Source organism: Xenopus laevis, chromosome 1S (assembly GCF_017654675.1).
Source record: "Xenopus laevis strain J_2021 chromosome 1S, Xenopus_laevis_v10.1, whole genome shotgun sequence".
Lineage (NCBI taxonomy): Eukaryota > Metazoa > Chordata > Amphibia > Anura > Pipidae > Xenopus > Xenopus laevis.
This window is the reverse complement of record NC_054372.1, coordinates 135,872,206-135,897,952: the sequence shown is the minus strand read 5'-3', so window position 1 is coordinate 135,897,952 and position 25,747 is coordinate 135,872,206. Positions and strand designations below refer to the sequence as shown.

The following is a 25,747-nucleotide window of genomic DNA, read 5'->3' as shown; positions in this document are numbered from 1 at the left end:
TTTGCACACTTGCATAATATATATTAGCTATTTTAAAAATTACATAATCTCAGAGGAGCCCCATCACCTAAACTTTGTATGTTTTAACTTTTGTGGAAAATGTATATACATACTTATGTACTTTTGTCTGGCCAATTAAATTGACCTGGCTAATGCTAAGTATACACACATACACAATTTATTTGCGTGTGCATACTTACACACATAGATCATCAAGGTAGTCTTGATCAATCTCTTAGTATGGGTAATTCTATCAGCAATTAGTGGAAGAGTAGCGATTTGGAAAAGGGTGTAACCCAGGAGCTCACAGCTCTAGGCTGCTGATTAGAATAAGCCTACAGCTATGCAAGCAATCATTTATCACAAAGCCCTAGTTTGCATGGGTGTATATTCAGATGTATGTGATTAGTGCTATTTTGTTATGTAAATAAAAGCATTGCACCGACAGGCTTTGCTTATGTAAATCAGGAAAAGGGGAAATTAGCCTCAGCTAGTTTGGAAACAAAGGAATGATGACACCAAGGATAAGAGCACATATGGCGCTTTTCAGCCTACTGCAATTCAGAAAAGTTCCAAAAACCACTTTTTGTAGCTTCTATTCATTAGCACTGAAATTGCCACAAATCTCCAATACAAGCAGTTTTTCAGCCAACTGGTCACCTAGGTATCTCTCTCTCTCTATAATCCAACTATTTATATATATATATATATATATATATATATATATATATATATATATATATATATATATATATATATATATATATATATACACTGTACTGTGTGTATATACTGTGAACTATAAAATGAGAGAGAATATAAACACGGCTTAAAAGCCGGGTATTTTCCTCCTAAACAATGTAGCTCTTATGGTTTAGAAGGAAACAGCATTTGTTACCATACATGTATCATTTAGACTAAATAACCACAAGAGGTTTTTTTTCCCTATACTGGTGATTTATTAATTCTCTGGAAGGATTCACACAGCTGACTTACACTTTCGATGCTCTATACTCTTATTTGCACATATGACGTGCTTCACCGGAGGATTCTGGGTTCTCTGAAGACAGGCCAACATGGTTAAATGGTCTTGTGGTCAGCTGGACAGGTAGACACACTGCAAGACAAGAAGAAAAAGTATAGGATACAAGTATATTCTGAATGCAAACAGTGTTTATGGCAACAAGCCTGTCAAAAGCAATAAACCTTGTTTAATGAACTGTAAACTAATACAATAAAGTAATGCAGTCTGGTTAATACCATGTAAGTGATTTTGTCATATCAGAGTCATTTGGCAAAGCACAAGGCTTATCTTACGTCACAAACAAGACATGACTTTATAACAAATTCTGCAGGGGTATCTAATTGAACAAAATGCACTAAGCAGAGGATTTTAAATGTTTAATGCAAAAAAGGTAAAAATGAATGCTTTTATAGCCAAACCTCTCCATGTGTGGTCAGTAAATACATGAGGAAGCAAAGATCAAAGAAAAACCTGGAACCATAGATTCTAATTAGTCCGAACTATGGTTATTTTATGCCGATGGCATAGATTCTATGATGGGGATTGGGGGTGGACTTACAGGGTTAATGAAATGACAGTTAACTGAAGAATAAGTACCAAAGCAGAACAATAAAATATAATCATGTGTTGGTGAAGAAATAGTGGGCTTGTGCGTTCTCCTGTTTGTGCTAGGACAAAATGTGACGGAAGGCCCCAACACTCCCAAGACAAAATTGCTAATGGGGATGTTCCCAGCAATTTAGTTGGCAAGAATGACATTTCATTCATCTTTGTTCTCTAGCAACTCACACCCACATGAAACAATTGGCTCTGTAAAAAGTTAATAAAATGCAACGAGGATAGCTGGCCACAAAGTATGTACTCCGACACTGAGAGGTAGTTCTACAACATGCCAGGAAGGCACATTCAGTGTCAAACTGCATTAATCTTTTGGTGTATATTGATCACACACTTAAAAACCATTTCAAATGCTGTTCTGCTTGAGTATTTGCATTTTATTACCACAGTCAGTAAGTTCAAGCCTTGCAGAACTACATCTCCCTGAATGTTCTACACCTACATCTCTTGCCCTCTCCTCTAGATGGGCTAGCATAGATGTCTGAGTTGAAAATGGCTGATAAAGCATTCTGTGGCTGTGGTGACTGCCGATAAACATTCCTTTGTTATTATTCTTACAGCAGAAAATGGCTCAAGACCATCAACGTTCACACAGTTCCAGTATGGACAAATTACCACAAATGCTCAACTTTTTCATGTAAGCAATATTGCGGTCTATAGTGCAGTTCAAATTTCTTTTACCATTGGTAAAAACATGAACTTTGTAAAATATTCTTACAGTGGAAAGATGCATTGTGTAAGGTTTAAGGGGATATTCTAATGGTATAATGATTTTATTTGACTATTGGGGAGACAGCCAACCATCACAAAAAGACAGGAAAAGACTTTGTACCTTCCCATGTTTAATTTGCTGCTAGAGGATAGGATACCAACGTGAAAGGCCCATCTCTCACCACTATAGTCCACTACATGCACAGTCACAGGCAATTCTCAGAGGCTCAATGTATTCTGTACTTTCTCACACAGTCCCTGCACATTCAAGAGGTGAATTTGTGGTCCATTATTCTGGTGCTGTCTAAAACTTCTAAAGTTAAGTACCACTGCACTGGAAGCACCGCCAATAGTTCTGTACCGGTGATCCATGGATGAGATTTAACTGGCTCTTCTGACAAGGAAGAAAAACACAAATACTTATAAATACGGCTTACGGAGCCTCATTTTATTTTTATTGAAAATTTTGAAACTAAAGCAAACAAACTGCTGTTATAAAGACAGTATATTTCCCCTTTAAAAACATCAGTATAAGCCACAAGAACAAAGAATAACTGAGAAACACCTATTCATTTGGTAGATCCTGTCTGAGAGAGTATAGTCCAAAAACCACAGCTTTTTCAAATCCAACTTTAAATGGCGATGGGGAGGGAGGATGGAGGAACTGCATTAGTGCATCATTGATTCTGGCCTTCTTTAGGTGCATCCTGATAATTTTATTCCATGGTTCTTAGGATGTTTGCACTGTAATTAGCTTGGATTCAGAAGAGGTTCCTAAAGAGTATCCTGAGAAGCTTGTCAGCATCCTTGGGTGAAAGTCAAATAACAAAATAGTTCACACAAACACACACAAAAACCACACAAATGGCTAGAGATTTAGCCACTGTGCAGCTGCTGCTGAACTAGAACTCCCTTTACTGTTAGCTCCTATAATATTGAGGGTATCGGACTGTATTCTGCTGCAGAACTACCATTTAAGGTTATTTTTTACAGAATATTCCTGTCTCTTGTGTACAGGTGCATATGTCCCACAGCTTGGTAATGAGTGCCAGCCAATGATCGCAAAACTACAACTTCCACATGCTGGCTAAGTTAGTATGTGGATGCTGGATCTTTCAGTCTTTAGATCAGCTGCCTGTCTTGGAACCAGGGTCACATCGGCCTATTGGGATACAAAAAGAATCTCCTAGCAAGTCCCCACTGCTAGACAAATGGCTCAGCTTTCTTATTTCTACCCCAGAGTTGTGTAATACAGATACCCTACATGTAAGCAGTGTTCTCGCTTTGCCAACAGCTGATGTGCAAGGTTGAGGTGAGAAAGGGGTTGAGACAATAGCACAAATTGTACAGAATTTCAGACTTCCGCAGTATGCAAAACACAGACAATCTGTATGGCTCAAACAAAGCAGTTCAGCGAAACAGATACAAGTTTTAAATGGCGCAGGACAAAGCCGTTATTTAAACCCAGGCAGGTGTCTGCTGAACTCCAATTGTAAACTGCCACTTTTTCCCCTTTATTCAGATTCTTAATGAGGTATTCATCCTTGGAAAGATATCTGCGCCACCTCCTTAAGATACTAATTTCACAACAAAATCCTCGTTACAGAGTAATTACTCTAAACGCCTGTCTAAATTCCATCTGTCCTCCCGCTCGTTCTCTAAAAGGAAATGGAGGAATCAGCATTACATTTTCTAAAGAAAAGAGTTGCTCATTTCTTTTGCTTCCCCCGGGTTATGTTTTCCCTTTTATAATCGATAGTTGCCGACCTGCATGTTTAACGGCATTTCCCTGCATTTAACGTGATGCCATTTGAAGGTTTTAAACCACACGCCATCAAATGACATAAAACATGGCTGTCACAACATATCAACAAAATCGGAACCAACTCTTAAAATTGGTCTGGGATATGTTGCAGGCTGTACATATGAAAATAGCATGTCACTCACTAACACTTAGTTTGCTTTTCAAATTGTACAGAATTTAACTTTATCTTTGCTTCAAGAGTAAATATACACAAATATGTTCTCAATTTGCGTACAAAGCGCCAGCTTGTGTGGTCTAACAGCAGCAGAAGGTACTGTGTGAACTTTTCACCCTCCGTGATATGAATGAGTGTAATTGGAACACACCGCAACACAAAAAAGATTCATCAGCTATTCCTTGACTTACCTGCAGAGTTGCTGGATGCACCACAACTCTTACACCCATCTGTATTACAAGCCCAGCTCCCTAGACTGCCATAACCTGCAAAATGAAACCTCTTTACATTTTGAATCTGTGTGCTTTACATTTTGTTTTTTTAAATCAGTGTATGCTGGTTTATTTTATGGTTGGATACAGGCACTGATCAAGAAGATAAATGATTAAAAAGGGTACAACCAAGTACAAATGACTGGTATGTCAAGGTTTAAGATTGTTTTATATATACACACACACACACACAATTATATATGTGCTTCCACAGCATGCAAACTATGCCATAATGTGCCCACTTTCAAGTACATGTATGGGACCTGTTATCCACAATGCTTGTAACCGGGGGGGGTTTCTGGATAACGGATTTTTTCATAATATGGATCTTCATACTTTAAATCTACCAGAAAATAATTTAAACGTAAAATAAACCCAATAGGCTTGTTTTGCCTCCCGTAAGGGCCAATTATATTTTAGTTTGGATCAAGTACAAGGTACTGTTTTATTATTCTAGAGGGAAAAAAAGGAAACCGTTTTTAAAAATGTGGATAAAATGGAGTCTATAGGAGATGGCCTTCCTGTAATTCAGAGCCTTCTGGAAAAGGGTTTTCAGGATATTGTATCCTATACCTGTAGTTGCTTCAGGTACATCACAGAATGTATGGAAGTCTGAATGGAATTTCTTAATCAAGACCCAGCAATACAAATATGACATTCTATGAATGTTCTAGTAATACAAATAAGACAATACATATACAGCGTATTTATATCCAGTATATATAGGTATGCAGAAGAATTGGCAAATCAAGAACCAGTGGTGCCCATTGAATGGTACATGGAGATAATCAGACAGACCAATCAAAGTTTGCACACCAGTGGATTCTTCTTCATATCTGGTTGAGCCAATGATCTGTATGTATACGCAACCTTTAGCCAGCTGATGTGTGGCACACCTGTAATAATATTGTCTATACCAAATGCCAGACAAACAAGTTTGTACCAATGCTGCCAACTCTGGTGAAATGTAAACAAAATATCTATCAATCTATCTACCTACATATTTTAGCCCTAAGTATATGTGTATGCTATGCCCAAGGTTTGATTTCAGCCAGTGCAATAACTGCAAGGAGTTCTGCAGGGGTTCCCTCCAGGTACTCTTCGTTCTTCTTACACCCTTAGGGTAAGGCCAGACGTGGCGTTTTTGCAGCGTTTTTATGTTGCGTTTTTAAAAAAGAACAGCCAGGCGTAAATACGCTACTGAAACCACACGTGACCGTTAACATGCGTTTTTCAGCATGTACGATTATTTTCCCAACATGCACTTCTCATTGGTCTCATTGAATTTGGACGCCATATTTGAAATACGCTGCGTATTTATGTACAGTGTGGTTTCAAACGTGCAGATCCCATAGAGTCTATTGATTTGGTAGTTTCTTGACGTATTGTGTTTCTGCTAAAAAACACCAATACTGGCGTCCTGTGGCGGATTTCAGCTTGCAAGCGCCCTGTGTGAATTGCTGTTCATTTTTAAAAACGCAATGTAAAAACGCCGCAAAAACGCCACGTCTGACCTTGCCCTTAAAACATACAGGTTGGCATTATATCAATATAAGGTAATAATACTGGTAGTGAAGTAAGCAAACAAGCATTTACGAGGTTTCATGTCGTATGCATGCTCCACATAATGTACACAGAGCCATCCACATGTTTTCACAAATTCCCCCCAGTGCCCCCACATACTTTAATCAAAAGCCATCTAAAAAACATATTTGTCAATGGATGGCTGCTGCTCTTCCGCCATTCAGCAGGAAATTAATTTGCTTCTCCAAACAAACCTTTATGCACCGACAGTAAAATGCTGTTAACTCCTCTGCCTCCCAATCACATTCCCTGAAGTCCTGAACCAGGGCAGCATAGTTTAGTACACTGTTCCTGGAGATGGGTGCAACTCTTGGCTGCAAGAGGTAAGATACCACCCCCCCCCCAAAAAAAAAAAAGAGGGTTACCTGATCAAAATGAAAACCAAACATGACTGTATAGTGTTTGACCAGTGTATTAAAAATAGTATTTTAGTTATTCTGTTCTTCTACCAAAAATGAGATAAAAGTACAACACGAATGCTTAACATCCTCCTGCCCTACTCATACAAAAGAGAGGCAGCCTGGGAAATGTCAGGGAATCCGATAACAGTGAATATTTCTTCATTTTGCCCATGCTACAAGTGCTCAGTAGCTGGGGCACCGCAGAGATAGATAGTTTGATGGTTCCAACCAGCCCTTAGGGGCAGGTTCATTGCAGCTGTTTTGTGAGAGGGATTAATCAGTGAGAAAGCAGAGAGATAGCATCTCTTGACATGAAGTGATCCTGGCAGTTCTGCTAATCATCAAATTAGATTTTCTGCTACAGTTGTCTATGCATAACTAAATCTGCAGTTGATGGTTGTTGGGGTAGTGTGGGGGAAGGATTGGAAAGAACTCGAGGGGCAGGGGAATAAAACATAGGGAAGGAGAGACAAGTGGGGTAATGAAGAGGAAAACAAGGGTAAATAATAACTGAAAATGCATAATGAAATGAACTTAGTGATATGAAGATGACAGGGAACTAAAAGATGGTTAAGATTCAAGTTTGGAGGGGAGAAGCTGGAACTATATGGCAGTTGCAGAGGGTGGATAACACATAGCGAACAGTTCTCTATATGAAACTTATATGAGTAACAAGGATGCAGGAGCACAGAGAGGAGAGGAGGGCTGGGTGTTCTAAATGAGGGAGAAAATGTCATTACCAGAGCAGCTCTTTAAAACAGTTTGCATCCTAGAAGCCAGCAATCTATTATGAAATATACAGAAGTCTGCTAAACCCTTGGGCAGGGCAAAATTTTATTGGGGGATATAAAAAATTCAATGTTGGGCTACATCTGGCCCATAGGCCTCCAGCAATGACCTTCAACCTTTTCTCCTATGGCTGTTTCTGATCATCCCCAAGAGAACCAGCTGCTGGGAGATGTAGGTTGGCAACTGCAGAAGGTCACTGGCTAAAAGGAAAATCACAAGAGTTTGTTTAGTGAAGTCACTTGTCATACACATTGTATTGCCCGAGGTACTAGAAATTTTCTATCAAGATTAATGGTCATTCCTGAATATAAGTAACAGTAATAATCTTCCATCTGTGTACAAAGAAACAGAGTCTAGAAGAGGCTTGGCCTGTAAATAAATACAAAACAATATACAATAGTAGTATACAACATATTGTATAGCTGCATTCTTATCCTTAAAGCTGCAACAGATTGTACTAAATAGGTCCCTACTGATCCTAAATTAATCCCTGCGCTGATGACTAATTTAATGCTAAGCATTAGGACACTGCATAGCTCACGTCCTATCAATCTAAATACTTGTCCTGACAGAGTTCAATTGGAAAAGCTCGTCTAGGAGGGAGACTAGTACATGTTAGAATGTGATGGTGCATACTAGTTTGAAAGATGGGATAGAATCTGAAAGATGGTATAGAAACATGGACCATGTCACAAAAGAACACAAAGTAATCAAATATAATCAGTAGTATTAACAGTCCCATTTAATAGAGTTACATTAAACTAAGCATGCTCCCCATTATACAGAGATATCTAAGGGGGAAAAAAAACATAGTTCACACGAAGCCCATATAATAATTAGTTTCAATCTCATATATTAAATCTAAAGGTCACACCTAGAGTAGCATATGCAAATTAGGATTTGGATTCGGTTTGGCCTGCAAGAAGGATTTGATCAGATCCGAATCTTGCTGAAAAAGGCAGAATCCTTGCCGAATCCAGAACTGAATCCTCTATTCGGTGCATCCCTACATGGAAGACTACCATCCAGCTTGGAGAGGTGCATTTTCTAAAACAGATATGGAACAGGGATATCCAACTAGAGTGATATTGGCATAAAATACTAACAGTTACATAAACAGATGAATAGCATTTATCATCACTTTATAATACTGCTTTACAATTTCTGGCTTTTCAGGGTGATAAATTTCAGGAGACAAATATGAGTTATGAATGCCCAAACCAGAGTTTGGTTTTTTTTAAGCAACTAATGTCATGCAGGGACACCCATAGGGGGTTATTTATCATAGTCTGAATTTTTCACAATATTTTCTGCTGCAAACTCTGATCTGGGGTGATGAACGAAAACCCAGCACACGTCAAAAAAATCATTGAGACTTCTCCAATTGACATTGTCTGAGATGCCGGATTTTCATATTCGGACTTTACCATCCTTGGGGTTTATTAAATTCCGAAAAATTTGTGAAGAAAAGTCTGATTTTATAAAACAATATCACAAATTGTTTGTGATTTTTGCATTCGGAGTTTAGTAAATAACCCTCATAGTGTTTTCCACTGATGTAAGTGATCCCTGGTGGGGAGAGTGTTTGAATCTTTACACATCAAACTGATATTTATTTTGCTCAAAAAGTTGTATTACTCTGCATATTTCTCTTTGTTTAAATGCAATGGTCTGCTGGGGATTGTTTGCATTCCTCTGGGTCAGTGTACAGAGGGCATGGAGAGGCTAAATTAATGGACCTATACTTTTAATGTTTCCCTCAATGTTAATTACTATGGAAATATAATTGAGAGCTGGAAACTTTGACAAAAACTCATTAATAGACTTTCATGAAAAAGGAAAGGAGTCCTAAATGTTCAATCTGTCATTAAAACTTAAAGAAAAGCCATGTTTTTAATGTTCTGTTTCTTTACTTTTTTACTGGGGAAAATATGGTAAGCACTAGCAAGACAGAAGGTACAAAACCATTTAGACCAGTGGTACATATGGGAATTGTAGAAAGGCATGCTAACGAAACACCAGAAATGGAACCAAATTACAATTAGAGATAGTAAGAGATCATGTGACTACTTGAATCTGTCCAATAACTGCTTGCATGTGCCACAAACTCAATAATTCCAATTAACTATAATGTACATTGATGTGAGGCCTTGGCATTTTGTTACCTTAGTTTAGTACAGTTTTTTCCCTGTAAATAGATGTCTGCATTATTTCTCTTACTCAAGAATAACAGTTTGCTGAAAGGATTCACAGTTGACTTTAAAGATCAATTCCCAAACACGAGCCTGCATTTTTGAACAACTCAGGGTACCCATGGTGCTTCCCACTGATGTCAAGGGTAAGTGGTGGGTAGAGTGTTTTGATAATTACAATCAAATTGATTCTATTAAGTACAGGTGGAGGCACTGAGAAAAATAACAGGTTGTGGCTGAAACTATGTACATAATATTTTTGTATTCATTTAACATTTAAGCCCAACTAGGAGTGGAACAATGACAAGGATGACTTAAATATATTTAAAAATGTGGTGTAACACTGAAGGGCATAGGTATGACCTTGCCATGAACCAATAACATTTGCGGTGCTAAACCTACAAGACTATTACTCAATGTATACAGTGACAGCTAGTAACGTATCTTGCATTAAGGCCATATGGAAAGATAAGATTGCAATACCTTCAGGCTGTGGTATGGGAACTTGTAACACTTACAATTGCTAAACTAGGACTTCCCCCACAGAGGACACACTACATGTGCCTAGGTTTATAGAGACTCTCTAATATGCAATAACAGGCAGTCATCCCTTGTTAATGTCAATTCAATATACATTTTGTAACTCTTCCCATACACAACTAAACACCTGATTTGATTCTAAAGTGTGAACTTAATGAGGCCATTCGTTTTATGGACTTTTAAAAAAAGAATCATAAAGTTATGATTTAACTATCGTTGAATGTTCAGTAGTTCTCTATATGTTGGTTCAAAGGTATAACTTTTCTTTCATCTTGCCAACATTTTGCTTTATAGTCATGGCTCAGTGGCTATAGTTACTCAAACATGGGTTATTCTTTAAACACACAGCACTTATTTCTTCTGAAACATCCTTGAAGATTTTCTCTTTCACATCCTAAAACTGGGATGCCACAGAGGTGACCCTACTTAACTACAACTCCTAGTAACCCCTCTCCCCAGGACAGCTGTAGTTCAACAAATGCCTGATAGCTCTATGTTGAGGATATACAGTGCCCTACATATATCTCAGTCTACTGCTTCAACTTTCAAGTAACAAAGCGGTCAACAATGTTGGTATACATTGCAAGATCCTGTGATTTGATTTGAATGGGAGCAACCTGATCTGTAGGCTTCATGACCACACATGGAGGGTCAAGACCACAGATATTCAGTCTTTTTGTATAACAAACCACAGAATATGGGACCAGAACCCATAAAAGCTGCTGACTGACCACACACACACACACACACACACACACAAGCAGTTAGATTCACATTGTATAATTACTGTGGTCCATCAATTTGCACTACATTTTTAAACATTTTTGAATTAGAATGAATATTGATGGGATGGCCTTCAAAACATAGTGTACCTAAAGGATTGTAAAAAATATTTAAATATTTACAACACAACACAATATATTATTATATATATTAAATATATATTTTGTATAGCCTTTCGATTTTTAGTTAGAAGTATAAAAAACAAACTAAATAGGCAAAAAAATACATGTAAAGAGTAGAACCCTTGAAAAAAAAAAAACACAGTGGTGTCTATCCTCACTGCCACAACTTAAACCATTTATAGAACATGCTGTCCTTCACTTAACCAAAGTGCTCGGTTCACCTTAAGCTACATCATAACCTTTTAATTCCTTCGACTCAATCCACTTGCCCAGCCTCAATTAAAAATACATAAGGGTATTATTTATTCAATAAGACTTACTTATGTGAAATATAATCATAACAGCTCAGCTGCCCGCAGAGAATGTAGGAGGCGATGTGCCAAGGTTGGAAGGACAGATTGTGGAAGTTTAATAGTTTCTTTGCTAAAGTTTCCAACATGTGTAGAGTAGGAATAATCACCCTATGTCCAACTTTATAGATTGGCTTACAACTCCCAGAATCCCCATGTCAGCTTTAGAAGAATTCTGGAGTTCTTTCAGAATGTGTTGTAGTTGGGGTAAAGAAATTGAAGTTTAGCCGTCAATTTAGAAGCTCTGTAGTCTACACATGAAGTGTGGTTTAATGAATGAATATTAGTCATACACTCTATATAGGGTTTGGCTCGGGTTTGGGTGATTTCTAGTGCTTTTTTAAGGCAAAAGAAGGTTCACTTTAATTTTTAACAAACCTTTTCGGAAAATTCTTTATTTGCCTGAATCCAAAATTTGTGAATTTAATGGATTTGTAATAGATATATTACAAGAAGTGCATCCTGTCCCGGTATAAAGACTGTGACAAAGAATAATTACATTATTCAAGATGGCCAAACAAGCTCAGACTTTTCGTATGGTTCCAACAATTCTTAGTATATAAATATCTGTGGATGTGTGACCTTAGGATTAGTCTATGGATCACTCCCTTATATGACTGCAATCTGCCCATGCAAGCAATACTGCACGAAAATGTGGCTGATCCACCTATCAAATATATAACACTATGACTAGATGTCTACCGTGTTTTTTTATTATTTTTTTTTCAAGTTAGGGGCACTTTAGTTTTAAAGATTTTGCAAAAAGATGCAGCAAAGTGTGGCCACACACACCAAGATCTGCTAATTTTGGGAGGTCACCAGATGAGCAGATCTCTGTATGATTTAGCACCCATATGGTGATCAAACTGTGCTGATCCAATTGTTAAAAAAGAATGTACATTTCATTCCAAACTTAAAATACAAGCAATGCAAAAACTTCAAGAAAGAGCAAAAGGGAAATATTAAAAAGAAAAGTGTAGAGAAGTGTAGGCATGTGATGACTGATTTCTTTTAAATAACTGGGATGAAAAAATACATATAACATTTGGCAGCTCTGCTCTTTCTTCCTGCCAGAATAACAAACACCCTTCTCAAACAGGTAACCAAATGGACAGATGAATCATGCAGAGCAGTATGCTGTCACTTTAAAAGCAAGCCATGCTTGTCTGATATGGTGACATTGGAATTGCTGGTCCCAGCTAGGCTGATTGAGAGGTACCAGGTCATAATATTCAATTTTAATCATCACATTTGCAAACAAATATTCAATTGCAACAGAAAAATGAATCTTTATGTATTATGATATTCACTGGGCACAATACTTTTCTACTGATTAAAATCATTCGGTAAAAAAAACAATATACACCAATTTTAAATGGCACAAAAATATGCAAATATCCAAAAAACATACAGGCATTCAGGAACTATTCTAGTATTCTAGAAATGAATGATGTCCCCTAACCAGTCCATCCATGTGGTTATTTGTTCTCCTTCATTCCACAGTGACCCAATCAAACTTCCAAAGATGATCTGACTGTGTTACGTACACAAAAAAATTTCAGGCACAGAAACTTCCCTGCCTCGTAGGCATTGCAGTTTCAAGGTTCAAGAAGATCAAGCTATGTACCTAAGGCCATAAAGAGACACCAAAACAGTTTACGTAGACTATGAACACACAAGTAGCCCATTAACATCCAAGCTGCATTAACCACCACTGTGTTCACCTTCACCCAGTTTGACAAGTTAATAAATAGGTTATTGTTTCCATATAAAAGATATAAAGCAGCATACCAAGTACTCTTTACCCAGGTCAGGGAACGTGATCAAATTTTGTGTAGCTGTATAAGCATTTTGAGTTGTTTTTTTTTTTTTTTGCAAAATACCCACCTTCCCTAAAACATAAATGTATAGGAACTCTTTTAGCTGGCTAAAACAAAGTGTCTACTATTTTTGACAGGGGCATCATTAAAACATTGTTCCATTTCAAACAGCAGTATAAATCAGCCTTCAGCATTGTTTTATTACAGGTCTATGGAAAAATGGCCAGGCTATGGATGAGAAGCTGGTACTGAAATAAACAAGGTAAAGAAAACATTTATCAATACATTCAGCTGTAAATGATTGAATGAACAAGAAATCTCCTGCTTCGGTGAATTGAAGTGTTAAAAAACAGAAAATCTGATCAGCATATTCTGCAATTCTACAATGTAGGAGGTTATTAGCTGACCCTGAACTGCATGCAAAGCATTCTCCCACAGTTTGGCAAGCGACATGCGGTGCCATATAATACAAATACAGTACCTGCAAAGGCCGAGCCATTTGTTGCTATCATTTTTTATCTTCTTAGATACCCCTACTCAATACAGAAGGCACAGTGAGCCCCCCACCAAATAAACTTTGTTTCTGTCTGGTTTGGACTTACTGTACAAATTCTGTATACACTATTAGTACATTTGAAAGTAAAAGGGTTTCATCCATCTTTGCAGGAATTTATATAAATAATTGAGATACTTGAATCCAGCGGTGTCACAATAGCCAGTAGGACCAGCAACTGGGAAAAACAGGATTTTGCTTGGCAGGGCCCAATCACTTCCACCTACGCCACAGATTACTGCAGTTTTGCAATTTATCTGCCAACTGTTGCCATCTTAAAAAAAAAAAAAATCCCATGTCCCTAAAAAGCCCCCCCCCCAACCTCGTGTCTAGACGGAAGGGGACATTCCTATTGCATAAAAATGGAATTCTTTTAACATTATAAAATAATAAGCAACACAAATGCATTTGCCTGGCACTTATATGCTCTCCTGGTAAAATATAAGCTAGGAGTTGTCTACAAAACATACATGATTTAAACAGGCATAACCGTATCTCCCCCCCCCCCCACCCACCCACTCCATACAAGTTTTATCTAAATTTCCTGTGCTTTTGTGTTTGAGCCACGATCTGGAGAGACACCAAGATCTGATCAGAGCGAATACTGCTGGAAGCGGAACGAGGCTGGAGCTGGATAAATATTGCCTCGGGATACCCAGGTATATCAAGGGACTGGAACACACACATTATGCTTGTGTAGATTTCAAAGCAGAACGCTGGAAATGATTCTCAATAGGCAGGAACACCCCTGTGCAGGCGGTTTCATCACATGTCCTCTTTATAACACACTTACTTCAAGGTGTTATTTTACCTTTGATGTAACATAAGGAGCTGTTTACAAAGTTGTTGCTGCTGCTTGATATCGGCCAATGTGCGCGGTGATGCAGAACATACAAATCCTCCCCAGTCTTGAATATCCCACAGCTGTTACAAGCTGCCTTAGCCATGGCTAGGATATCTGCTACAGCTTTTTTCAATTAGAAGTCGTATTTTGTTATTTAGGAGGAGATGCTTTTTTTGGCTATGGTGAAATGTTATTTGTCTAAGGCTTCAATCAATAGTATAGTCCCTTGAGGAGAGAAGACCATACAAATATATTCTGTAATAATTATTACATACTTTCAGCATATACAGCAGAAATACGATGAATTAGCCTCCAGCTGAAAAGTTTTGCATTTCAGTAACAGCCAGAGGGTTGCAAGCTGGGCATTCTCTATTTTCTGTATTTGCCCCCGAAGGACCCCAGCCTTTCTAAATTGACAAGGAACATATTTTTTTCAGTTCTGGCCCTATATTTAAGATATCTACACAAGTGTATCAGCAGACTGTCACTATTGTGAGAGCCATCAATCCTAAAATGACAAGTGACAAGTCTATTGTGGTTCTAGCCAAGAGCAAGTTGTGTGGTGCTGTTCAGTTGGGCACTGGCATTTGTGTAGCGTGACCTTAAGGAGCCCTCAGTTCAAAAGGCTGTACAATGAATTTACAATGTGCCGTGACCTGTAACAACCCCCAGTACTTATTTTAATAGTATCGCCCAATTAGAATGATGATGAATCAAAATTATCCAATTTTGGAATGGTGTGCAGTAAATAGCCAAAGACCCATTACATCCCAACACTTTTTAACAGATCTGCACAGCCTGGTTGCAGCTTAAATTTAAAACATAAAAGAACCTGAAATACATTAGAAAATGATAATAAACCAACTGCCTTTTTCAGCGACGCCATTCTGAAAATATCCTGCCACCTTTAAATAAAAAAATGTTGTCATATGAAAGAACATGCCCTATGCTGTAATCTGTTTCTGCTTTTTCATAAAGCCTGTAGTACACGAGAACATTCTCAGATTCAAAACTCACTGAAGGCTTAGAAAACATTCTCCAGACCATGTTGCTGGCAATTTCTGAATGATACTCTGCAGCATCTGGTGAGGCTCTATGCCCACACCCCCCTTTCAGTAGCCTCTCTACCCTCCATAATGTAGCCTTGCACAAAGCAATGAAAAGTAAATCAATGCAATGGATTGGCTTTAATACGGAGACAGCAGACAGGTGCCATCTGCTTATCTAGGAGATAGCACACAAGAGACTGCCGTTTAACCTGTTCCCTGAAACAGGGGCCTGCAACACGAGAATGCCGTTCACCAAGGGCAGTGGCACACAAAGATTTGTCGCTCACAATTTTTTTTAAACGCGGCTGTTGGCGACAAATCTCCTAAAAATGCATCTCCATTGCCGGTAATAGGAATCAGTGGCGCCTACAGCCCCATTTGAAAAAATTAAATGCGTCTATTCCTGCGCTCCCCTGCGGCTGAACACCGAAAAACGGAACGCAGGGGAGCGCAGGTAAAAACGCTCGTGAGTAAGAGCCCTAAAGCTAAAATATACCCAAGTATGTCTGTGTAAATAAATAAAAAGAAAATAATATACAGTCATATGAAAGTTTGGGAACCCCTCTCAGCCTGCAAAATAATTTGCTCCACTTTCAACAAAAAAGATAACAGTGGTATGTCTTTCATTTCCCAGGAACATCTGCGTACTGGGGTGTTTTCTGAATAAAGATTTTTAGTGAAGCAGTATTCAGCTGTATGGAATTAAATCAAATGTGAAAAACTAGATGTTCAAAAATGTCTCAATACTGATTACTGGCAACAACAAATTGATTGGATTAGCTCGTTAAGCCTTGAACTTCATAGGCAGGTGTGTCCAATCATGAGAAAAGGTATTTAAAGTGGCCAATTGCAAGTTGTGCTTCGGTTTGACTCTCCTCTGTAGAGTGACAGCATGGGATCCTCAAAGCAACTCTCAAAATATCTGAAAACAAAGATTGTTCAGTATTATGGTTTAGGGGAAGGTTACAAAAAGCTATCTCTGAGGTTTAAACTGTCAGTTTCAACTGTAAAGAATGTAATCAGGAAATGGAAGGCCACAGGCAGTTGCTGAAAAACCCAGGTCTGGCAGGCCAAGAAAAATACAGGAGCTGCATATTCGGAGGATTGTGAGAATGGGTACAGACAACCCAAAGGTCACCTCCAAAGACCTGCAAGAACATCTTGCTGCAGATGTTGTATCTGTACATCGTTCTACAATTCAGCACAATTTGCACAAAGAACATCTGTATTGCAGGGTGATGAGAAAGAAGCCCTTTCTGCACTCACGCCAAAAGCTCATTTAGACAAGCCACAGTCTTTTTGGAACAAAGTGCTTTGGACTGATGAGACAAAAATTTAATCATTTGGTCTTAACAAAAATCGCTTTGCATGGCATTCCAAGAAAAACTGTCAAATTTAGCGGAGGTTCCATCATTCTGTGGGGCTGTGGGGCTAGTTCAGGGCCTGGGGCCTTTGTTAAAGTCGAGAGTCGGATGAATTCAACCCAATCTCAACAAATTCTTCAAGATAATGTTCAACCATCAGTCGCAAAGTTGAAGTTAGGCAGGGGTTGGATATTCCAACAAGAAAATTACCCTAAACACACTTCAAAATCTACAAAGGCATTAATGCAGAGGGAAAAGTATAATATTCTGTTATAGCTGTCGCATACTGTACCCTGACTTGAATATCATGGAAAATCTATGGGATGATTTGAAGCAGGTTGTCCATGCTCGGCAGCCATCAAATTTAACTGTCATCCAGAATCCAGACACTCATCAAAGGCTATAGGAGGCATCTACATTGTTACATTTGCAAAAGCAGGCTCAACTAAGTATTGATGTAATATCTCTGTTGGGGTGCCCAAATGTATGCACCTGTCTAATTTTGTTATGATGCATATTGAATATTTTTTGTTAATCCAATAAACGTTATGTCACTGCTGAAATGATACTGTTTCCATAAGGCATGTTATATATTAAAATGAAGTTGCTACTTCGAAAGCTCGGTCAATGATAAACAAAACTTTTCATTTGACTGTATATTTAGATGTAGATCGATTATTTTTAGAAAGTCAGACGGCATTTTTATACCTACGGTAATATCTGAAAGGTCAGGTCAGATGCGAGTTCTGACATTAAAGTATTCACAGTTTTGAGTAAGGACAATATTAGTAAAATGAAATAGAAAGTGGAAAGTTTGCTAATGGTCTAATCCACAGGCATGAACCAGCAGGCAGAATTTCTGTGTATAGTGCATCCAGTATTGCACAGTAAAAGATATACTGCTATGGACAAATGAAGGTTTGTGCTCCAGTAAGCAGTAGTTATAAGTGCAGGTTCTACTGAATCATTTCCATATTGGGCTTTACAAACACAGAAATCATCCGTTCTACAGACGCATCCTCAGAAATCATCCTCTATATGACTAATGCCTGCTCTTTTATGCAATTGCCCCTGCGTTTAAAAACATCTGTAAATTATAATGTTGATGTCTAGAATGGAGCTCTGTAATGGCTATACACCATTACACCCTTATAGAATGCTGAAAGATCATTACTGAAAGAGAATTGAAATTCTATGAAAATATAATTTAAAAAATTCTTCATGCTGTGCCAGGCAAGACATTCCAAAAATAGGCAAAGTTTCTTCACGTTGCTGCACGGAGGAAGAGATATTCTGCTCTACCTGGAGTGATCCTGGCACTATTTAAATGACAAAGAGTGGGGTCCTCTTAAGGACAGACGGTGGGGGTGCATGTGAAATGCCAGGGAGCAGAAATGCAGATACTATTTATGGCTGCCGTTTAAACAAAATTTCAATGAAAAAAAGTTAATGACCTGCATCTGACAGGAGCCTTCTGGGATCATTTTAGAGAAGCCTAGATATGTGCACTAAGCCTTCGATACATTACAGAGAGGCATTACAAATATACAAATACTGCATGTGATCTTTACATGCGATTTCACAGATCTAAAGAATTTCACTGGAAAAAAACAAAAAAAAACCACACAAAATATACTGGCAACTTCTTTTATTCAGTTGAACCTGGTCAGGACAAACGGCAGATAAACCCCGACTGAATGTTTAGGAATGTCAGGATTATCTAAAAGTAGGTAATGGGTTCATTAACACAATTATTTGGCTACTATATGGCTCTATATTTGTTTTTTCTATTGTATGGAAATATAAATGGTTTATTAGTGCAATTCTTAAAACAAAATATTTTTATTCCTGCAGAAAAGGCACTCCTCCTATGATAACTTAGCTAACACAGTAATATCTCAGCAAATATTTTTTCCCAAATAGTTAACATTGAGGCCATGTACAGTAGATGAAATACAAGCAAAGTAGTGATGTGAAGTCAGGCTCGGGTGGTGGGAGGGCGGATTTCTGGCGGGTGCGGGTCGGGACCCACACATCACTAAAGCAAAGGTATAAACAGAACAAGTTTGGTTGTAATACAGGTATGGGATCCATTAACCGGAAACCCAATATCCAGAAAGCTCAGAATTACGGAAAGGCTGTCTCCCATAGGCCCCATTATATCCAAATAATCAGAATTTTTAAAAAAGCTTTCCCTTTTCACTGTAATAATAAAATAGTACCTTGTACTTGATACAAACGAAGATATAATTAATCCTTATTTGAGGCAAAACCAGCCTATTGGGTTTATTTCATGTTTACATGATTTTCTAGTAGACTTCAGGTATGAAGATCCAAATTAGGGAAAGATCCGTTATCCAGAAAACCCCAAGTCCCGAGCATTCTGGATAACAGGTCCCATACCTGTACCAACCAATTAGGTATCTACTAAAATTCTGTGACTCTTAAAAAACAAATGGGTAATTGGATGCTACTGGCAACTTCACTTGTGCATTTTAGTACTTATCTGCATAAATCTGATGTGCATGGCTTCCTTAAGGTGGCCATACACGGGCAGATAAAGCTGACGATATCGGTCGTTTGGACCGATTTGACAGCCTATCTGCCCGTGTATGGGGTCTTCCCGATCGATATCTGGCCACGATATCGATCGGAAAGGTTTGATTTTTAACCGACCGACCCGTCGGAGCCCCTTGGCGCATCGTAATTCGATCGTGCGGCCATACGGCCGAACGTTTGAATTACCCCCAATATAGCCATGCCATTAGTGGCATATCGGGGAAAGATCCGCTCGTTTGGCGATGTCGCCAAACGAGCGGATCTTTGATTCTATGGCCACCTTAAGGCTAATATCAGGTAACATTTGCCTCAGTCTGAAAAGATAAAATATATCTCTGCCTTCTGGACTTACACATCAATTGGCCAGAACTTCTGAGTTCAGCTAGTTATAACAAAGCAGAGACAACTTCAGACCTCCTTTTTTTTCAGAACTCCCATGACCTCCCCAGGGGATTCTGGTATTTACAGTTTTGTTAATAGTTTAAAGGCTGCTTGTCCCATAGCTATAAAATGGGCTACAATCATAACATGTCTTTATTCACTGCCACCATTATTAACACATTGTTGTTTACTAGAAATGCTGAGGGAGCCTGCAGCTATAAGTCATTTGTCTCCTTCTCTACCCTATTAAATCCCTGTATATCATATGCATTCCTAAAAATGGAAAAAAGAAAATATTTTGTACTCTTTACAGAAATCCAATTTTATATCCAAGTACCCTGTATAATGTTTATAACATAAAATACAAATGAAATCAACAAAAATGCTGAAATGTTACAATTAGCTTTTATTTCTGCTGGGATAAAAAAAAAAGCTCTGCAGTAGCACATGGAGAAGAGTGAGTTAGCAGCACAAGATACATAATAACCCACAGAATTTCCGATTATGCAGTTATTTAAATGGGCAGAAAGAGTCTCAGTAACCACAGGCAGTCTGACTAAGCGCTATATTGCATGTATATATGCTATAGTGTCTAATATCAGACGTGTTTGCCTGGCGCTGCTCATTTGATGCAGAAAACGTTCAACCAGAGGCACTACAGGATTCTATAGACTCCCTGCTGGCTAAAGATACTGAGAGATATTATTCACAACTGCTGCACAGTAAGGACAAATAGAGTTCAAAGATCACCATAATTAACACATATTTTTGTAATAATATGTAATGTTAAGTTAAGAAAGCTCCAAGAGACATCCTGCAGCATTCCGAATCATGTGAAAGTGGTTACTGTGCCAACAAACTAGGCCTAGTTTGTAGGCACTATAAACCACTTTCACAGGATTCCGAGTGCTGCAGCGTGTTTCTATTAGCATGTTTCTTGGCATGTTTCAGTTGCCTGAAACATGCCAAGTGGGAAAAAAACTAACAAAAGATTGGCATCTCTTACCAAGCTGAACCAACCAAAATGAATGCACACCCAGGTTGCCCTTCATACAGAATGGACATGTGACACTCACAAAATGATACTTTAGGGTAAGGACACACGAGGAGATTCAGGGAGATTTTGTCGCCTGGCTACTAATCTCCTTGTCTTTTGAGCAACTATCTCCCTGAACTGCCTCAGCGTTTTTCCCCATAGGCTACAATGAAAAGTTGCCTGCGCTAATGCACACACGGTGATGCGTTTTCAATAGTTGCCCAAAGTTGCCTCAGTGAGGCAATTTCAGGCAACTATTGAAAACGCATCGCCCTGTGTGCATTAGCGCAGGCAACTTTTCATTGTAGCCTATGGGGAAAAACGCTGAGGCAGTTCAGGGAGATAGTTGCTCAAAAGACAAGGAGATTAGTAGCCAGGCGACAAAATCTCCCTGAATCTCCTCGTGTGTCCTTACCCTTAAAACCAGCTTTGTCAGGATTACTCAAGTGGCATACCCAGCCAAGCAAAAGATCGTAAAAGGCCTCTGTTCTATCAGAGGGTATCCAAGGTTCAAGGAAGGCCAAAAGCCATATTGCTAAATCTTTTATTCATAAAGTTCCAAGATAGCCATTTTATAAGGCACAAATAGTGGGTTATTGCATTTTAACCTTTTTCACTCCAACGCTGAACCTGGCCTCAAAAGGCTACAGCCTGCATTATACTGACATCAAAGTGAATCACCCGAAAATACCCATATGTGCAATTTTTATGTGCACATTTATGTTAAATTGACCATTTTGTGTTTTTACATTATTCCAGTTGATGGGGTGATTTTACATCTTCTAAAACAGTGCAACAAGTACAGTAGGTAGGTATAATTGTTAGAGAAAATGCTCTTACAAATACAAATGTTGTCCTGTTTCATATTCACAGCAACTACAATGGGCTAGGTCTTTACCCTTTCCTGCACATAAAAAATTAACAGCCTGCCATTTCAGGTACAGACATTGTAAATTATTCCAATAAGAAGGTTTGTGTGCTCCATTTATAACCTCTAGGACAGTGCTTCTGCCGTTGTATGAAGAGATTTGTCCTGCACAATGATCTGAAGGAAGCAGGCTCCTCATTTTAATCGCCTGGGAGAGCTCAACAGGGGGTTGGAGCTGAAAAATGCCATAATTCAATATGACCCAAGTTCAGCAGCAGTGCACTGACCAAATGTTACTGTGCTGGATCTTTTAATCAAAAGCTGAACTTACATTTAAATGTTTTTATGTTGAAGATGAGTTATTCCGTGTAACTTTTCAGTTAGTCATATTTGTTTTGCATGCTTTTTTAATAAATGATCATTAGTATTTGGCATATGTCCAGCCTGCAACTGAAAATGTGCATATGGGGGGGGGGGGCAGCAACAAAAATCAAATCAATTGTTATGCACTTTTCAGGCACTTTCTTAGTAATCTTCCAATGAGACCTCCAAAACACTGGTTATTAGGAAAATTAAATGCTAGCAATGAGTTAGAAATGGAAATCCTTGCCATGTACATGTCTATTATTTTTTCCAGGAGTAATCCACAGCCCACATTTATTGTCCGAAAACGTTGGCACCACGCCTTACAGAACTGAAAAGGCAAAACTATGTAATCATTTTGATGCAGTACAGTGCAGAGAAAGTCCCTTATCTATAGACCTCACAGTTATGATGCACAGTGACTTTGCCAAGGTCACCCAGGATACACGTTTTGTGAGGAGAGCGGACATAAGGCAAGAAGAGCTGCTTGCCAGTATATAATCTAGATTAGGGAAGGCCAATCTGCAGGTCCTTAGATTCTGCTGAACGTGATTTTCCAGTATCCACGAGGTGACAGTAATCCCTTTCCATCAACAGCCTAGCTGCTTTAAAAAGATACTGACAAGTTTCGACCAAGGGCTATGGCATTTGAGGTGTCCTGGCAATGGCAAAACCCTGTAAATTACCACTGATCTGCAATTGGAAGAAAACTGCCATGGTCATCAGTGTTTCACCCCAGTTCTTCAGTAATCTAAATGCATGGATTGTCATAGCCCAGATAGTAGCCACATTATTCCCTAGATCAGTGATCCCCAACCAGTGGGTCTTGAGCAACATGTTGCTCTCAGTGGCCCCATAGCAGGTGCTTCTTTTTGAATTCTTGACTGAAGGGCAAACTTTAATTGCATTAAAAAAATGTGTCCTGCCAAACAGAGTCTCCTGTAGGCTTCAAGTCCACATAGGGGATATCTGTAACCAATTACAGCCTATATTTTGAACCAACATGAACTATTGGCATGTTTATGTTGCTCTCCCAACATTTTTTTACATTTGAATGTGGCTCACAGGTAAAAAAAAAAAAAAAAAAAGGTTGGGGACCCCTGCCTTAGATCCTAAAGCAAAGTAACCCTTTTAAAAACTTGTGACTTTCACATGGAGTTCTTGATTTTTTCCAAAGACACTGCATCCACGCAATAGTGTGCAAACTATTTCTTAAAGCGGTTTTATCCTTTGAGTTAACTTTTATTTAGCTTTTTATTCAGCAGCTGTCCAATTTGCTATTTCAGCAATCTGGTTGCTAGGGTTCAAATTACCCTAGCAACTATGCATTGATTTCAATAGGAGACTGGAATATGAATAGGAGAGGCCTGAATAGAAAGATGAGTAATAAAAGTAGCTATAACTTTTAATATGCAGCCTTAGAGACTTTATTTTAGATGGGATCAGTGGACCCCATTTGAAAGCTGGAAAGAGACAGAAGAAAAAAGGCAAATAATTCAAAAACTATAACAAAGAAAAAATGAAGACCAATTGACACGTTGCTTAGAATTGTATATTCTATATCATACATTAACTTAAAGGGGAACCACCCCTTTAAAATGTGGTTCTATTGCTTTAATACATAATTTAGAAACTTGTATATTCTTTTTTTTTTTTTTTTTTTTTTTATTAAAGGGGCTCTGCATTAAGTCCGCACAATATACACAACGACATCCGGCCAAGTTTTAGATTCACAGAAAGTGAATATTGAAGTAATTTGCAACTCTGACATTGCCATAATTTTCCAGTTACAGCAAACATGATAATTATGATTAAACAATGGAAAAGCATTTTTGTTTCAAGGTTTCTTGATTTAATAACAAAGTAACAAACCAATAGGTTTGTTGCCAACATGTTTCTAAACTGCACAGGATCCTAGTAAAGCAACTGTTCTTAGAAGGTTAAACCTTTTACTTATATCACATGCTCTGTGTTTGTTAAAATAATGTTAATTTGGGCATGAGCCCTAAACTGATAAACAAAGTTAAAGCATTTATGCAATTTAGGGCTATATGAAAACTTTGCATGCAATTAAACGGATAGGCTTTCAGTAAACGTATCAAGCAGTAAAACCCAAATGCCCTACATTGATCCCCAAATTGTAAGGATGACTGTATGGGGGTCAATGAAATAAAATCTGAATCCAGCTTAAAGGTACTTAGGAAAAGATAAAGGGGTGAGTAAAGTATTCTGGATATGTCCAAAACTGTAGCATACGGACTTAGCATACACAACCAAATTGGTATATATCTGAATCAAAGTTGTAAGCAAAAGGAATGCAAATCAAGAGTGTGAGCATGTATGTTCTATAAACTTCTGCAAGCATTTAAAGCCTTATTAAAGCCAATTAAGCATCAGAAAACAAGACGTGTTATAGAATACTGTAAAGTAGGGATGCACTGAATTCACTATTTTAGGATTCGGCCGAACCCCGAATCCTTTGTGAAAAATCTGTCTTTTAGAACCAGTTTTCAGCTGCCGAAATAGAATATAAGCATCTCCATTTGTGTTTTCATGACATGCATGTAATTGTGTAGAAAACTAAAATTCTATTCAGCTTCCAGAAAGCTACTCCAATAGGCTTTGCCGTCATTGTTTGCCGAAACAGTGTTAAAATAATATTTAGTCTGTACATCAGCAGCACCACTGTTATCATTATTATTATTAGCATCAGTGAATGACAGTAGGAAGGAAGTCTGTGGTACACTGGGCAGACATTCCTGTCAGGTCGCACTCTGAATGAGAGGTAACACTTTGTGCTTCACTTGCTCCCAAACAGCAATCTCAGGTTTAAAGAATAACAGAGGGGGGTTGGCCAGGGATGTGCAGAGAAAATGCCATTAGCAAATCAGTCATCAAAGAACTGTTGGAGTGTAGATACTGGCAGCCAAACAGGGCACCAGATGGGAGGGGGGCCCAAGTGAGAAGGTTACCAGGGAAAACAGTACTGTAATGCACACTGTGGCAGCCATATCAAAAGAACAGGGCACGAGCACTGATAAAAGGCCATAGAATGAACATAGGCAAGCATAAGCGGGAAGATAAAGGTCTACAAAAGTCACAACTAGTATTTTAGTAATTGTGTGAGCTCTTCAGGAATTAAGGATGCTGAAAGCTGTGGTTCACAGGCTTGATATTCCTAAAACAAGTTTTCATAACATTCTAAATCATATGTAGACTGCAAACTGAATCAAAACAAAAATTAGCAGAAGAGTTGTTAAAAAGCGGACTCTAAAAATAAACGGTCCCAAATTACCATGGGCTGAATAAACATCCAATCTAAAAGTTCCATCAAGGGTAGAAATCGATTAAAAATAAGATCTGTGAAGCCAACCAGAATGCATCTGTCGGTAATTATTTAAAGCCGAGGCCTGGCATGTGGCTGTTAATCCTGTTCTCCTGTATATTTCCCATTGTTTGCCAGGGATTTGCATATGCAGGCAGAGTGGTACATATGTTATCATTGCTGCTGCACAATGAACTTGTGAATTGAGCTTGATTTGCAA

At 38.4% G+C, this 25,747-nt stretch overlaps 1 protein-coding gene across 2 annotated transcripts in view; it reads right to left on the bottom strand.

Moving 5' to 3' along the window:
* Positions 1-25,747, bottom strand: part of fam222a.S (family with sequence similarity 222 member A S homeolog) — a 54,928-nt gene that overhangs the window by 24,051 nt on the left and 5,130 nt on the right. The window contains exon 2 of one of the 2 annotated variants that reach the window (XM_018244024.2): positions 997-1,117. The exons of the other annotated variant lie outside the window; for it this stretch is intronic. Within the exon in view, the coding sequence (XP_018099513.1) occupies positions 997-1,078 (82 nt within the window). The 5' untranslated portion in view covers positions 1,079-1,117. The remainder of the gene's footprint in view (positions 1-996; positions 1,118-25,747) is intronic. 2 annotated transcript variants of the gene reach the window in all.